We start from the raw sequence: 17260 nt of genomic DNA on the forward strand, positions 1-17260 counted from the left end.
TGTATCCCAAATTTTTCCCAGACATGCCACTGAACATCGGAGACTCCTGAATTTGTTTCAAGCCCAGTGTAAATAATTCTCTCGTAGGCCCTCCTGTATCAACGCCCACACTGAGAAAAAACTATGGCTTATAAACCTATTAGTGGTAAATATGGAACACCACTAATAGTAGTACCTCTACATATAATAATAGCACATATACCTTAGTTATGGTCTCTGTACCTTAATTAGGTACACAGACCTTAGTATGGTTCACAGACCGAGAATCATTAGTTTATTTACGACTATTATAGGTGTTCCATATTTACCTCTAATAGGTTTATAAACCATAGTTTTTTCTCAGTGCAGTCCTTCAGTAAATTTGTCACTTTTGCCTTCTCCGTCTACTCCAATGGAGTCAGTATAAGTCACTTGGATCGGCTGGAACATATTAAAGGTTGTTCTCAGCATCTCTTCTTTTACATCTTCTAAGACAGCATTTCGGTTCACTTCAACTTCAATGTCAGTCGTTCAAATCAGTGCAAAATCAGACAGGGTCATAAACATAAATACGGGGTAAAACATAAATATATGCCTAAAAACACTTTTGCAAATGCCTCCCTGACATCCTCTTTAACTGCAGATTCTTCAAAAGCTAAAAAAGAAAACAAGGGCATTACATAAAATTCAAATTTAGTCTTGAACATTTGACCCCATGTGGTTCATAGTTTTGGCCATCATTTAACATCTAGAAGTTCAAATCAGTACTTTCAACCCCCAATCAGTTCTTTGACTGTATACTAATAACTTTGATAAAGATTCAGTTTGTTTGAATCCATCTCAAATGAATTCTGGTGCAGCTCTTTCTTCTGCATTTATTTTCATTCCTGTAGAGCAAATATTTGAATGAAAATACACTCAGTAGCAAAAATGTGTTCAATTCTGAGTAAGACTTAAATGATCTATTTTAGTATGCTAGTATTTACAGATTTTAACTTACGCTTTTTCGGGTTGGAATCTTCGACAAAAAATTCAATAATTGACTTTTCCTCCATGCCTGCGCCTAAAGATAAAATAAGAAGAAAAAATCCATTAAAAACTGTATTATGATAAAATATTAACATGACTTTTATGATGGAACAATTGATACTTCTTCTTACTCCCGAAAAATTTGAGCATGTCTCATTTTCCAAATAAACATTCATCCCTGAATAATACGTCTGAAAAGAAATTATTATCCTAAAAGGCAGCCAACATTCAATTGGACGTATTTCTATCGATCAGATTTATGTGCTGATGAGAAATATAGGGTGTGCTAGTCAGTTCTCTGGCCACCAGTGACGTCAACGGAGATGGTTGCCGTTGTTGCGGCTCCTCTTGTTGGTCATTAACTCATGAGCCCTGTCCACAATGCTCTCGTGTCAAGCCCGCAACTCTTATATCCTGCATTCAGTTGGCACATAATTCTTTTTGCTGAATTTAAAATCCCGCTTTTCCAATTCTTGAAAAAGGAATCACGCCCACTTTTACACTGTTTCTTATGCAGCTTTCAAGAGCACACCCCATATTACTCATCTGTACATAAATCTGTTTGATACAAATACGTCCAATATCAAATATCCCATTCGAATTAAAAGGTATCCCACAATACTGATTCAGTCAAAATTTGTTGGTAAGAGCCAAGAAAAATTATCTAGAACACGAATTTGAGATTATTAGTTACAGTTACCTCTAAGTTATCATGAAAAAACAACTACAAATAAGCTGACTGCTCTCTTGGGCTCCAAAACCTCAATTGACAGACATAGGCTTTCTATATCTCAATAAATGCATCTAATCAAGGGCATTCCAATGGAGATGAAGTATATTCCTTGAGACACTACCTTTCAAAGGTTCGACTAAAGGTCAAAATAAAAAATATTGGTGACTATATAATAATATAATAATAATGAAATATTATCCTGCAAAAGTACTCACCTTGTAAAACGAGAACCTGGGACAGAGATACTGTCACTTGATGTTTTTCTTTAATCTGATTGCATAAGGCCAGCGCCACTTCTAGGAATTGTTTCGCCAATTCTAATGTCTGCAAAATGAAACAAGAGAGACCTTTAAAATCAGTTGTTTCAGTTGTCTCCTAGCATCGACTTTCCTTAACAAGAATTGAAAAATCATTTCATATAACCCATTGTAGAACAGATAATACCCACTTCAGTAAATCTTAGCTACCTGCCTTCTCCTTTTTCTACTACGCAACAACTAACACACAGTTTACAGCCCTGCTGATTATCAAGCTCTCATCAAAGGAGCATAAATAAATTAAAAATAGGTATTAAAAAAGATGCGTCAAAATTCCAAACAAAGAACAGCAATAGCAACATTCAAGTATCATCAGGAAACAAGAGCCAGCTCTGAGCCCATCTATCAAGTAGTCAGCCCAGTAATATTTTCCGCAGTGATTGTCCATTCATACAACTATTCATTTGTCTCTCTTCAACTAATCAGTCAACACAATGTGGTGACATTCTCTTCCTGATCCTTGCCCACTTTGCAGCTATCCATGTCTTCATTTCTTCAGCATTCAAAGCAATTTTCCATTCGATAGTGTATTGAAATTATAAATCAACCGCCGATTAGGTACAGTTCCTCAACATTTGAAGAAAGTATTGGGGGCATAGCACATCTTTGAGTATTCTCTGGAACTTGTCCGAAGATGACCTGGCAGTTTCACTTTTTTGTTTCTGCTCCTTTTATTAAATACATAATACGATACATGCATAAATTTTTAAAATATAAGTCTGAAACACAAACCCACACAAGCATATAGTATAGGTAAGTACAGCAAGGATAGAATTTAACTTACTGGGTTCTCTTCGAGTTTCCTCCGAAATTCTGGGAATTTCAATTGAACGGCGAGTGCTCCTCGCTTCCTTGGGTTCTGGTTCTGGTATGACTTGCTATTGCTACTCATGTTTAATTGAATTGAAATTGAACTATTGAAGAAGCACAGCACGTGGTAATGATGATAAGTTCTACGTACGTTCCGGTCAAGGTAGATTTATACAGGTATGGAATGGACTGTGGAAAAGTTGAAAATTTCCCATGAGCCTCAGTACGTGTCACATGACCTCGTGACGTAGGTTAAGGGGCCCGTTTTTTAATTAAATTACAATCAAACTAACATTCAAACGTTTGTGCGTTTAAACGCTAAAATTAATATCGCATTACCAAAATTGTTCAAAAAATCCCACAAAATTTTGACAAACGATAAACCGAACATAATAAATCAAAATAATCAAAACATCCAAAATGGCTGACGTTAAGGGGCCGCTGGAGAGCCAATCAGAGGCCAGTTGTTTAGTTCTGTCCATACCTGTATATATCTACCTTGCGTTCCGGTTCAGTTCAACAGCGTACAGCGTGAGTGACAGTGAATGAATAGTGAAAGGAGTCTTGACACAATAACCACGCATCATGCACTTTCGAGTTGAGCCGCCATTTTAAAGACTGTGACGCGAAGAGGGTACATGTTTTACCATGCAATCATGGATGTACCCGAAACATATCCGATGCCTTGTGACGTCAAGAGGGTACGAAATGCCAACACCATTCTTTATTCGCCTATCCACTGTGAGAGTTAAGAGTTAGAGTGGTGGGAGTATGACAGGCTTTGTTTTGAACCAATCAGAGAGCTGCTTTATGAATGTTGATTCAGTCGAGTCGACCAACATGAACCCAATACCGTTCCAAATTGCACCAGTTTAATGGTAATGAACTAAACTTTTAATCCATTTTATAAACTTAACATAGCTGATTCAAACGACTGCAATTCACAAAAATCATAGACAACCCGTGTATCTTATCTGACAATGCCTCATCTGAAAAGAATAATTGTAATTTAATACTCAAGCTAGACGTGTAGTTGGTATTCAGAACAAAACGCCTTCAATTGCTTTACATACTTTTTCCCGTGCATGAAAGTATTGATAGTGAACGGGTCTAACTGAAGGCACTTCAGACAACCGTGAATAATTTACCGTTGACAAGAAGGCCCAATATTGTGACAAATATTATCTTCGAAAATGCTTTCAGTTATTTTCTATCCATAATGTTCGTAGTAATAAATAGATTAAAAAAATGAAAAATAACAATAAGTAAAATAAATGTATTAATAAAATCAATGAATGAATCAATCAACCATTAAATAAAATTAATTAAAATTTAAAGTAAGTAAAAAAAATTTTGACCAAAATAAAAAATATCTGATGAAAAATGAGGTGATATCCCACAAAAAAAACCCTTGGGAGGGTGCCATTCGGACGGCAATAAACTAGAGAACTTGACCGTCCCGATTTTACAGATAAACACATATGAAATGAGAAATCGGGACGGCAATTAATTCTAGGGTTTGTCTCATGCTGGTAGTCCACCCGTTTTTCTAAAAAATAAATAAATAAAAATAGGAAAAAATAAAAAACAGGAAAAAATAAAAAAATTGCCGTCATGCCGCAGAAAAGGAGCAACTTCTGCAATTTTATCAACTATCAGTGAATATTTTGACTTCTGCTAAATCAAAAGCAGATTCCAATAGGTACCCACCATAGAAATGGTACCCAACGCTAAAGTGATTTATCAAACATTTCTGCGGCATGACGGCAATTTTTTTATTTTTTCCTGTTTTTTATTTTTTCCTATTTTTATTTATTTATTTTTTAGAAAAACGGGTGGACTACCAGCATGAGACAAACCCTAGAATTAATTGCCGTCCCGATTTCTCATATCATATGTGTTTATCTGTAAAATCGGGACGGTCAAGTTCTCTAGTTTATTGCCGTCCGAATGGCACCCTCCCAAGGGTTTTTTTTTGGGTAAACATAAATACGGGGTAAAACATAAATATATAAGAACATATAGACACACAGGGGTGAAGGGGGGGGGGTGTTACATAAAACCCAAACGGGATGAAAGGCGGCTGCGCGTACGATCAACATCTCATTTTTTGCACAAAATTTTTCAACTGACAATTTGACAAAATTAGAAATAGATTATGACAAGACTTATTTTTAAAGTCGGATGGCGTGCTCGTGCCATTTGTAACATTCATCATTGAATCAAAAGTATTGAATAGGTACATCCAAATGGGTAGAGTGAAGTCAAGACAGAGAGAGATAAAGAGTAGAGTGGAGTAGGCGAGAATGAAGTAGGAATACGAGTTAAAGTGGGAGCTCAGTACAGTGAAGCAAGAACGAACGCATAAGCAGATTATTGGTATAACGTTAATAACTTCACTAGTTACCTCGCTGAAAGCGGAACTTAACGTGAATAGAAACCTGAACGGCGCGGCGGCGGGATCTGGTTTTTGTGTCGCTAACATCATTGAGGACCCGCAGAAAAAATCAATTGATTTAGGAGGATTGAATAGATATAAACCAGCAGTTCAGAGCTACAATTGCTCCTGATGTGGACCTCGATGGGTGGACATTTTATCAAAGATCGCTCGTTCCAAGCGATCTAGTAGACGATTTCTTCTGAGCATATTGCAGCACAACGGACACCGACGTCTGGCCGACGACGGCCAGCGTTTTCCTTTTCTTTGGTAGAGGTAGAGGTGGGGGGTGGGTGGACGTTGTTTGTTCAATGGCTTGAGCATCCATGGCTCTAACAATTTTTAGAGGAATGACACAAGAGACAAAAGTGAGAGAAAAGGAACTGAACTGATGCACCACGTGAACACAGCTGAACTGCGAGGTGTGCACGGAAAAAAATTAAATTGCTGATTCAACAATTCAATTGCTGAAAATAGTGAGTGCAATGTTTCAATGTAGATTTTACAACAAAAAAATGCTACTTTAACCACCCCCGTGGTTAAATTAGTTTACAATGTGGTTAGAGGAGCATTTTTTTGTTGTAAAATCTACGTTGAAACATTGCACTCACTGTTTTTAGGAATTGAATTGTTGAATGAGCAATTTTTTTTTTCCGTGTGGATTCCCACCGCTCGCGCGTGCGGGCTCGGTGAGATGCGGTGCGTTGGGTGTGATCCAGCCGACAGCTCCAGAAAGGCGCCGTTGTTGTCCGCTAACAACTGATGCAAGTCGTAATCCCCAAAAACAATCCGATCACTCTTTCACGTGTTGACATCTGCAAGTTCAACCAAATAACCACATAAACAGCTTTTTGACGAAAAAGAAAATACAGGAGGCTTCCGTTGATTGGTGTTTTAACTGAAAGACCTCTCACTTTTCGGAATTCACTTCTTCCTAACTTAAAATTTTGATTACCGAGCCTGCAGCGAGATTAGGAAATGGGCAGAAAGGATGCAGGAGAGAGAACATTATTTTAAGAACGGTGAATTTAAACGGCATGATCACATGCATTTAATTTTCTTTTAATAATAGAACGTGACATCGGCCCAACTTTTCGGGGGGTCGTGTCCGGGTGGCACATATAGACGTATACGGCACTGGAAAAAAGAAACACATTGGATCTAGAGTCCAGACTCTTAAAAACATCGACAAGAAAAAATACTCTTGATTCAATCAGATTTAAGCTTAAATCAAGAACCAAGCCTCTTAATTTGAGCGGATTTCCTTTTGATCTAAGCTTAAATCTGATTGAATCCAGAGTCCTTTTTCTTGTCAATGTTTTCAAGAGTCTGGACTCTGGATCCAATGTGTTTTTTTTTCCAGTGGGGGTTTGGCGTCCTGTAAACTTCCGCCATCGTTTTAGGACGCGATGATGAATTTTGTCACCCAGAATTTTGACGAGGTTCAGTCGAGGGAGAGAAAGACGATGAGGGAACAGATTTTGGGGGCTGGTTGACCGGGGAACTAGGAGTTCGATCCTATATTTGGTAGTACTGCCGTTATTTGAACCAGACATCTTTTCTGAAATCAAGGATTAGTTGGTTAAATTCTCGGCAACCGGTCTGATCTGTGAAGTCACAATAAAGTTACGTTTTACAAAGTTATGTGTGTGTGTGTGCAAATCCTTGCACAAATCTGCAACTGAGGAGTCATTCGTATGGCTCTATACTCCCCACCGCCGCGCCGGTGGCTTTCACTGATTTCCACAGGTTTTCATCTCAATAATCATAAACTAATTCAAAGGAAAAAATTCTAGTGCATTTCTACTTACAGTAGTCGAAGCATGGAACAAATTTTGATATACTTAACAGTTATATTTGTTTCCTTGCTATATTTTTTGCAATTGTTATATGACAGAATTGATAGATCCACATTATTCTTATCCAATGATCTCATGAAATATTTATGTCCTCTTTTCTCAGTTACAAACCGTTTGAAAACCCGATTTGAATCGTGTGATGAAAAGGGGTAGCATTTATTTAAGTCAATTCTTGTTTTTATATCTTCATAATTGCATTTGCACTCTTTACTATAAATCTTGTTGGTGTCGCACAAGTTTATGAAAATTGACATAGCTTCCAAGTCAATTAAATTCATCATGAAATTTATCGGGTGACGTGTGAATACTAAATTGTGCTTAAATCGTGTGATGAAAGGGGGTAGCATTTATTTAAGTCAATTCTTGTTTTTATATCTTCATAATTGCATTTGCACTCTTTACTATAAATTTTGTCGGTGTCATACAAGAAATTTATCGGGTGACGTGTGAGTACTAAATTGTATTTTCTTCTATTTTTCAAGGATTATATAAATCCTTCATAAGTATATAACTTGCTTTAAATTTGAATATTTATTTTCCTCCTGTGATTAGTATGGTTGGCCGTCCGTTTCTTTAATAAAAAATTACATCCCCAGTTGGCGGGACCAGGGTGCCAGTTAGGTGCCAAATTCCCTGATGGTTCAATTGCTGGTGGAGGAGGTGCATTTTGAAGTCTCATTTTATTTTCTACTTTGTTGATGATAAATTGGTCATCACTACCATCATTAACTGAAAAAAAAAAAAAATGAATGTCATGACCAATGTGATTCGTGTGATTTCGTGTTGCGTGGGTGATTGTAAATGTATTACTATTACTGCCTTCTTTAGAGGTGTAAATGGCCTTAGATGCTAAAGTACCGCTTTCAAATAAAATTATTTTACTACTTACTCATTTTGATTCTCCGTGTAGGATTTTTTTTTCGTAGGAAAGATTTTTTTCTCATGTTGTTCCACATATTGCTAAGTCTATCAATGTTTTCCTGGATTTCTAAGTAGGCGTTCACCGATTCCCCGCGATCGATATTCGATATATATGAAGTGATGCGCAGCGATGTAAAATTTCATGAAATTTAATGAAAATTTTATGAAATTTATTCGAGTGAAATTTCATGAAATTTATTGAAACTTTTGGGGATATATTCAGGAGGCTAGAATATCTATTGGAAGTAATGAACATTTCTGGTTGCATCACCTGATCGCTCGAGTCTCTCTTATTGCTTGCTAGAGTTACAGCGTCATATGAATATTTACCGAAAGTGTTCGGCATTTTTGGTCTCATGATATATCAACCTTTTTTCAATAGGGAAACAAAATCTTCCCTTCGAGTGAAAAATGATTTCAAAATGGACTTGACTTGGTCAGTTTCTATAAAACCTGTGTCTCCGACCGTAAGAAAGATATTAACATTAGCGGCTTTTGCTGATTTCCGCATAAAACTTATGTTTAGTAAAGTTGGTCGGTTAACACTTCAATGCTGCCTTTGCCAATCAGGATGGGGAACAACGTGTTTATTTCGGTTATCAACTTATTAATAAAATCCCAGGATTTCTGAAAAAGTGAAGTTTTATAGGCAAAACCGTTCTTCATGAGAAAGTTGATCGCATGCTTACTCAGATTTTTTAGATTAGGAAGTGGTAAAAGGATAACTTTTCGGTGAAATGTTGGAAACCTTTCTTTACGATTTGAGCAATGAATTTTGTTTCATGCTCTTTTTTCGTACCCTTATCCTAAATCAGACTAAAGAATCAAGCCCGAATAAAATAGAATAAACTAACATAAAACGATAAACAAACAAGTAAATAAATGAACATGTATCCAGCAGATCGTGAGACAAAGAGCATCAAGTGGTTGATTTTCACAGTGTGGAGATGGACGCAGCGCGCAGCTGACTATTTTTAATAAAAAAAACTACTTAGTATTGCTGTTACCGCTGGGCCGAAATCGTCGCACTGCGTGCGGGCAGAGACGAAACAGGCGGTAAAAGCGACTAGGTAAGAAAATGTCAGTGTAACATAGAACATTCACTCACTTGGCTCGAAGCAGGACTTTTTATTAAATTAAGGCTGCACCTCAAGCAAATGTAGGAACTTACCATGAGGATTGTTGTGTCTCTCGCCAGAGTCGTACCTATACCACAATTAAGAAAATAATCAAATAATAGCTATTGCTCTCACCGTCGGGCCGAAATCGCCGCACTGCGTGCGGGCAGAGACGAAACAGGCAGTGAGAGCAATTAGGACGAAAATTCACGTAAGATGTAAGTCGTTATGGGGTTGTCCATAAATTACGTAACCGATTTTTCCGATTTTTTGACGCCCGCTTGTAACGCCATAGTCACACTGGTCTAAAAAACCCCTAATTAACCACGTAACATTTTCCTTGACACCGTCCCCCCATTTTCACTAAAATGAAAATCAAATGAGCTTAATAGACACAATTTTTTCATCGAACGAGAGGTAGGGCATAGCCTCTGTTAATTAGAAAGCTCTGTGTTTTAGGAGACAAGGAATAAAGGAGCAAGGACAAGGATACAAGGAGCATTCTTGTATTTACAAGAATAATACATGAAAATTAGCCTTTGAGCCTTGAAGAGAAGAAAGAAGTCGTAGTCCAGTGTACACACTATTACGTGACACTGAGCTTTACATCCCTCCCCCACCTCTTTTTATTCTGGGTGACGGAATTGTGAAGACCGGCCCTCCCTTTAGAGCATTACCTAGTTTATAGACAACTCTCAAATGAATCAGATAAGTGGTTTATCTCCCGCAAATTTGGAACGATCTGGTGCAGTCATAGAATCTGATTGTGAAGTTTCTTTCGTGTAGATTTTGGAGACCATCCAGGTTGACGTATCATCAAAGAAAACGGTAGAAAATGATAATTAATATTAATGTTGGCTTCGTCTCAACTCTACAGAATATCTTTAACACCATGTAACTGTTCTACCATGTTGAGCAGGCCCACCAATAGGCGGGTAGTGTCCTTGTGAGATCTTTACATAAACCGTGCGCAAAGTCACTTGGAGCTTTGCGATTGCCTAACCGTCAGGGGCTGTCGGCGGAATTTCATCATCCATTTCACGCCTGTTCTTACTGATTTTGTTGGCACGAATTTGACTACTCATATGCTTTTTTTCCATCCCTCTTTCAGTATCGAGATTATTTGAGTGGAAACTCACACTTGCCGAACCGTCCCCTGCATGACTCACGCCTCCTCCTCCCCCCCCCCCCCCCCAGGTTTCAAAATTATTTTTGTGTTCTTTAAGGAAAGATGACCATGCAGTAGTTATTTGATGGATCCTTGTTTTTGTATTTTTTTTTTACAATATATGTTTCTATAGTTCTCCATCAGGCGAAGTGGGGATGCCGCACAGTGGACCGAGACAATCAGAGAGGTCGAGCATGACATTTTTGACTAAAAGTGCAAATTTTGATGTTTACTCCCTCTCATTTTAAATTTTAAGGGGTGCTCTTAGAAAAACATTTTACGAGGAAACCAATGAAACCACATACAGAACCTCAAAATCGTGTACAAACGGAGTTATAAGCTTTTAAAGTTTTCAAAGTTTGGCCGACCTCTCCCATTGACTCGATCCACTGGGTGCCGTTTCCGGTAAAGCTCCGCGAGCGAAGGGTTTCTACTCGAATAACCTCAGATTTTCACAGGGATCGTTCACGTTTCACGTGCACGTGGTCGTTCAAGTATTACGGGTGAAATTTTTGCGGACTTTTCAGCCCCTCCTGTAAACCAAACTCACATCCATTCGAAATGCACTGGAAAAAGAAACACATTGGATCTAGAGTCCAGACTCTTGAAAACATCGTCAAGAAAAAATACTCTTGATTCAATCGGATTTTTGCTTGAATCAAAACGAAATCCGCTTAAATTAAGAGGCTTGGCTCTTGATTTAAGCTAGATTCTGATTGAATCAAGAGTACTTTTTCTTGTCGATGTTTTCAAAAGTCTTGACTCTAGATACAATGTGTTTTTTATCCAGTGTGCAGTAAGCCTGCAATGACTTGATCTTCAACCTATTTTTTTTTTAGAGAGTGGGAACAAAGAAGCGCAGAACTCCCAAGAAGTTGCTAAAACCCAGGTTTTTGGAGGGAAATACAATTTTTTTTTTTTTTTTTCATAAGGGACGCTTACGATCAGTTAATCTGGTCCTGACAACCTCCCACCCCACCTTGAACCCTCGCAATACCCCGGAAGCAAAGTCCAGCTACGACTCCCCCCACCCCTTCTCCCCCAAGAGGCTTACCTAATACTTGAACGACCCCAAATGAAGTAGAATAAGATAATTGATGTAAAAAAAATCGAGCTTCAAGCCAAAACTAAACTAAACAAGTAATATTTCAAACTACATGGAGAGAGATGAGGGATAGTAAAAAACTTAATCGATTTTTTTTTAAATCAATTACCATGTTCTATGCAGCTTAGCCAGCCAAATTTGGCATTAAAATGTGGAAAGTTGCATTTTGGCTGCCTACCCAGCAGGGGCTGTCTGCGGGTTTTTTAATGTACTGCCATTGTGAATCCCGTTTTCTCATCAGCTTGGCCTTGACTTTCTCTCGTGTCGCTGCGTACGATACTATCACCACTCTCCAACGGAAAGTTTTCTGTCAATTATTGGTGTATCCTATCCAGCGTGATTATAACCGATCCCAGTTCCAACCCAGTGGTGGTTGAATCTGTCTACTCAAGTTGCTCAGCTTGATAGGATTCGAAGCCACCGACGCCTCCCGCCTATCGGCTGCACTTTGCCTTTCCACTTCTTAAAATGGATAATTTGTTTCAACTAATTTTCATCGAGGGATTCTATTTTTCACAGTTCTACTTTTTCAAGCGCGCAATATTGGTCTCGTCACTCACTGCTTACTCCCACCGATTATTGTGCAGTAGAAATGTCGCATTACGTAATAGCAGCGTGGGCCGGCTATTCATGATGTTGGTGCCATTGAATTTTTGTATCCACATCCACACCTTCGTCGAATCCTTCGGAAAGTTATGTAGAGCAACTGGTCCAATGGGTCACTAAACCATGAACGAATTTTGACTTGCGAATATAGTTTTCTGAAGGAAAATGACGCGTATAACGCGATGCGAACATTATAATCGCGAACAAGTAACTCAATTACCAAGAAATGCGCAGTTCAAATCGCTCAACTTATACGCAAATTTAAAACGCCCCGGTTTCGCGCCGCACCGAATGATGTCATCCGGCACCAATCAGAGGCGGGCACCGGTTTCCACGACGTCCGTCAAATGTCTATCTACTCTTCGTATATGAGAACAATACTAAAGTCGAAATTATATCTTTTGAATTCAAGACTAGAATCTCATTCTTATGTTAGCTGTAATAAACAAGCAACAACTTTACATTGAAATACGTTTTATTTTAACAAACATCCGAGAAAAAAGGGAGAAGACTACGATATGACTACCACAGTACATCAACACCGTCAGTTTCCCGCCATTCGGGTGCGTTTGAAATGTCTTGCAGTTTTTAGATTTTTCAAAAGTGGTTTTCTCCGCGATTTTGGCTCCATGAAAATGCGGAAAAATCACCACGTCATCTCCTTACACAGTACTTTCAGAATATTCAATAAAATAAACAAGGTTTAGTGACCCATTGAACCACATAATCAATACTTCAGAGCATCGCATTTCGCACACAGCTAACGGTTTCGAGTGAGTGCTTGATATGGTCCACATGGGCCTTACTTTCGAACAGCAGTGTTTTCACAAAGCCATGCAAAACGACTGCCGAGCACTTCATATAAACCGAATCACCCGTTTTTTGGAGCAACGCCGTTTGCACAGAGCTAACAATATCGGAGGAGCACTCAAAATTGACCACATGATTCCTATCTTCGGCCATTATATTTGTTTCGCAGCCCATGCAATTTTGACACGACGGATCTGACCGTCGGAATCCCGAAAAGTTAGCCCGGCTGGGGACCCGAAAACTCACCGGAACTTCAGTATGCGAACTTGATGCCTCCTAACAACAGGATCTAGCGAGTGTTCTTTTACTTTGTTAATACTGCCAGTTAGTAGAGCATCATACAGCTCTGTCGTCAAAAAGTTAGGTCCAGCTGCTCCCTGGATGAGGGCCATAGCCATAAACATACCTGCAAGTCGTAATCATTCTTGCCTTGCCGAGTAACGTTGCCTGGGCCGTGATAGTTTAATGCTTTCTCTTCAGATGAGCCGACAAACAGTTTGGAATCTCTGATATTGCAGAGCCCTAAGGTGAAAAATTCTCGAGAGAGACCTCCACCATCAACACCCTTTTCTTCGCGTGGTTCGTCACCAGGCTCCATCCCCATTGTGTCTGTGAATGTTATGGCCACAGGTTTTGTAGGGACCCTTTCGATTGCATCTTCTAGGTCCTTGTATGCCACACTACTTTGACCAGTGATGATATAGTTTATCAATTTTTGACCTTTGGGCATTGAGTCTTCAAACGTGGAGCTTGAGTACTTATCCGCTCCGGATGACAGATAATAGAATTGGCTTCTCTTTTTTTTTAATACGAGCTTAACGTAATCAGTGACATTTTCAATCCCCTGTGAAAAAATATAAAAAAGACCAATTTAGTTTCCTCACATTAAGCGATGAAATTCTTGTTTTAACTATTCCTCCGTTCTCCGACCGTTCCGTATTTCCAAGTGGAATTTTTTACTATATAACGGAGAGATGTCCAATTTCCTCAATTAATCTCCTCGCTTTTTTGAAGGACATATTCTTCACTAAATTTTAACTTTATACCTATCGACAAGCACCCGTTCTGAGTTTTTTTTTGAAAGCCCTCCCCGTCTTCTAATTCGCACTTTCCGCACAATGGATATATTCCAGATTTCAGTTGGAATAATTCAATCTCTGCTTCGACCGACGACTTGCACAATGAAAATATATTAATTTTTTTTTTGAACCATGTCAAGCGAATATTTTCACGTTGTGGATTTTTCTTTCCATTTGAAATGTCGCATCCACTCATTTCTAAGTCACGCATACATGTAACTCTCGATTTCGACTCAAGGTATTTTTTCGTGAAAGGGATATTTCTTTTTATTAAAAAATACATGTACTGATCGTCATAAATAGTGGACGGAATATGGATTGTTTCATTCAAAGATATGTATCCGGGGTTCTCACGTTTTTCTCTTTATATTTTAGGGAATTAGTCTTTTGTCATTCTCACATTACTATTAAGTTTGCCACATGTACCTATGGATGTGTAATATTCGTACATACTGTATTTATTACCGTTTCGAACAACTCCCTCGACCCATCTGCTCTGATGAAGAACCTTGAGCCATCAAACAATATTTCACCTTCGCGTAGTTTGGCGAGTCTTAGTCGGATATAATCAAAAGTACTCGTCGGAATCATTGACCTTAAATTTCTTCCGCTTGTCACGTTCCGGAATTTCCCATCAAAAAAAAAGATTCCATATGCTTCATCGGGAACAGTCAGCGTTATTTTCGGGGGGTTTGGTTGCGGCACCGTAATGTCCTTTGTGCGAACACCTTTCCACACTGTGATTGTTTTAATTATAACAATAGTAATTAGTAACAGTAGTAATTAGTTCAATAGTAGGCATCACTCGTTCACGTTCCCTTGTTGTTGGACCATTTTCAGCAATGCTTTCAGACCCACTCACGGAATTGAAATCAGGGATGGGCAAATCCTGAAATGGCATAATAAACACTGTTTTTTTCTTATATAGCCGGCTGAACGTAGCGCCATTTAAAGCAGTCCCCTTAGCTAAAGTGCAGTTCAATGTAGCTTACAGAGCAATTACACATCATCCAATTCCATTATGTCCATGCCAATTTCCATACATGCTTGGAATTCCTCATAATTTGTTACCAAACCAGGCAAATACAATTCGTTAAAACAGGTTTGACTTTTCGGAAAACACAATTCTTTGACGGAAACAGTTGGTCGGTTGAGTCGAAAGCCTAACGGAGGGACATCGCTGAGACCAGTTGCTAGCTGAAGCAAACGGTGCAGATTATGTTACTCAGTTCCATGATCTGGAAAAAAATATTGATAAATTGTTAATAAATATCAGGAGTTTACATTTACAGAAACAAATACAAGCAAACTTGTCAAGAATGGGAAATGAAAATATTCTGAACACATTTCTAAAGAATATTCAAGCATAAAACCTTCTGAATAAACTATTCTGTAACATTGTAAAGTAACTATTCTGGGACCATAACTGTTCCGGGAGTAACTATTCTGCACGGGATATCAACAGTATATACCTTGTAGAATATTCTAACCGGAATTTTTTCAGAATATTTTGGAAAGAATATTTATTAGTCCTTACGGAGCAGTGAAATAAGGTTGTCTTTAGATTTTAATCTGAGTGTGCTTAAGTGATCATTTTGCCACTGTAAACAATTCTGAATAATAAGATTAAAATCTGATACCATTTTTGGTCGTTGCATAGGTAAAAAACAAGAGATTCAGCAAAGGTGAGCTAATGAGAGGTACATTCAGAGACTTGATACCTCAGTATAATTATTGGTAATCCAAGTCCAATTTTGAAACATATTAATTGATAAGATATCCATCTTGCTCTTTCTCATAGCTTTTTTTCTTACTTTCGGCCTCGGATCAGTAACCATTTTAACAACTAAATTCTCAACACCGAAAAATATCATTATTTGTAATGGTTACTAATCCCAGCCAAAACCAAGAATTGAACTTAAGAATGAAGGACACAGCACTTCAGGCAAGAAAAATGAGCACAATGGATGTCTTTTCATTTGTTAAATTCCATCCCAAACTTAGACCAGGATGCAAATGATAACAGCGAGGTAGTTAAATGGTCATGTGTACCTCTCAGTAGCCCACCTTTGCCAAAGAACTTTTTTTTTGCTTTTTCAAAGACAGACAATACCATTGGATCAAACCAAATTTTCTACAGCTGTTTAAAATGGCAAAAGTGATGTTTTGCCTTTCTGCATCGAAAATTGAAATTCCCTTTTGTGCTGTACCTTAATAGCAATCTTGATATTCCCATCATAACTTCAAAATCGAGGAGGTAGTTTTTTTTGGAAACTGAAATTAGACGATGGGTTTCCTTCTGTGCCAATTCCAGGCTTTGACTAAAGAAAGGTGTTGAACCTGACAAGGTAGTGCAATGAAGTTAGAAAACTTGCCAAACTTACTTGAAAGTTATAAAAAGAGGAGAAAAAGGCAGTTAATTCATTAAAATAATTCTTAAATCAAATCCCTCACTAAAACAAAACTGTTAATAGCAATTGATTTCCTGCTATCCATTCATATGTAAGTTGCAATTGTTTACATCTGTTGTCATCAGAATCTACCAATGAGGAAACGACACACCCTCTCTACTCACTGTCTCTAGATACAGCGATAACATAATTGAACTCATTTTTCATCTTTTCTTGTGTTCAACATGTAAGTCGTGTTTCTCTTTTTTACTGAGTTAAAAGCTCTTTTTCTTATCCTTAAAGTAATGTTATTTAATTAATCAGCGTTGCTCTGCATCAACAACTGCTTTTATTGGAGGAATCGTCAACAAATCTACATATGCATCATTATTGAGAGGCAGAAATTTTAAAATTCACCAACAATTATGTTTGCTTCTTTCTCCTAGATAGATAATAGGGAAAAAGGAATTTAAAAAAAAAGAAAAAAAACATACTAACCTTGAAGGAAGTCTACATATTGTAACCAGTAATTATAAATTACTCAATCGTGAGTTGAGGACAGCTTCCCTACAAAGAGGTTCCTGACAGTAGCTGCTGTCAAGTGAACATCTGGAGAGTAACAAAACAACTTTTTGGCTTGTACAGGATCCTGTTTGAAGGCTGACACGAAAGGAACTTCTTTGTTTAGACCCATTCGAAATTGATTGATGGGACCTTTCAATACTTCAATGCAGTAGTAGTGTAAAACATCTGAGAAAAAGGGATAATAGTGAAACCAACTTATTATTTGGAAAAAAAAATTGACATTATATTTCTCACTACACATTTCCAGAGATCGATAATCTTCCAAGCTTTCCAAGAAATGCTAGATAGGAGAGAACTTTTTATGAATGTTTGAA

At 38.0% G+C, this 17260-nt stretch overlaps 2 protein-coding genes across 5 annotated transcripts in view; one reads left to right on the forward strand and one right to left on the reverse strand.

Moving 5' to 3' along the window:
- The window catches only part of LOC109041143 (protein amalgam), a 641206-nt gene that overhangs the window by 12946 nt on the left and 611000 nt on the right, over positions 1-17260 (forward strand). The window lies entirely within an intron of this gene.
- The window catches only part of LOC109038937 (G2/M phase-specific E3 ubiquitin-protein ligase), a 29559-nt gene continuing 12650 nt past the window's right edge, over positions 352-17260 (reverse strand). The window contains exons 3-4 of one of the 3 annotated variants that reach the window (XR_011899722.1): positions 1957-17111; positions 352-1042 (exon numbers count right to left, since the gene is read on the reverse strand). Coding sequence is in view for 2 of the 3 variants with exons in the window: in XM_072299484.1 (XP_072155585.1) it covers positions 16903-17111 (209 nt within the window). In the remaining variant the exon portion in view is untranslated. Of the gene's footprint in view, positions 17112-17260 lie in introns of all 3 variants that reach the window. The other 2 variants (XM_072299484.1, XM_072299481.1) reach the window with 2 other exon arrangements.

Source organism: Bemisia tabaci, chromosome 1, assembly GCF_918797505.1.
Source record: "Bemisia tabaci chromosome 1, PGI_BMITA_v3".
NCBI classification, from domain to species: Eukaryota; Metazoa; Arthropoda; class Insecta; order Hemiptera; family Aleyrodidae; genus Bemisia; species Bemisia tabaci.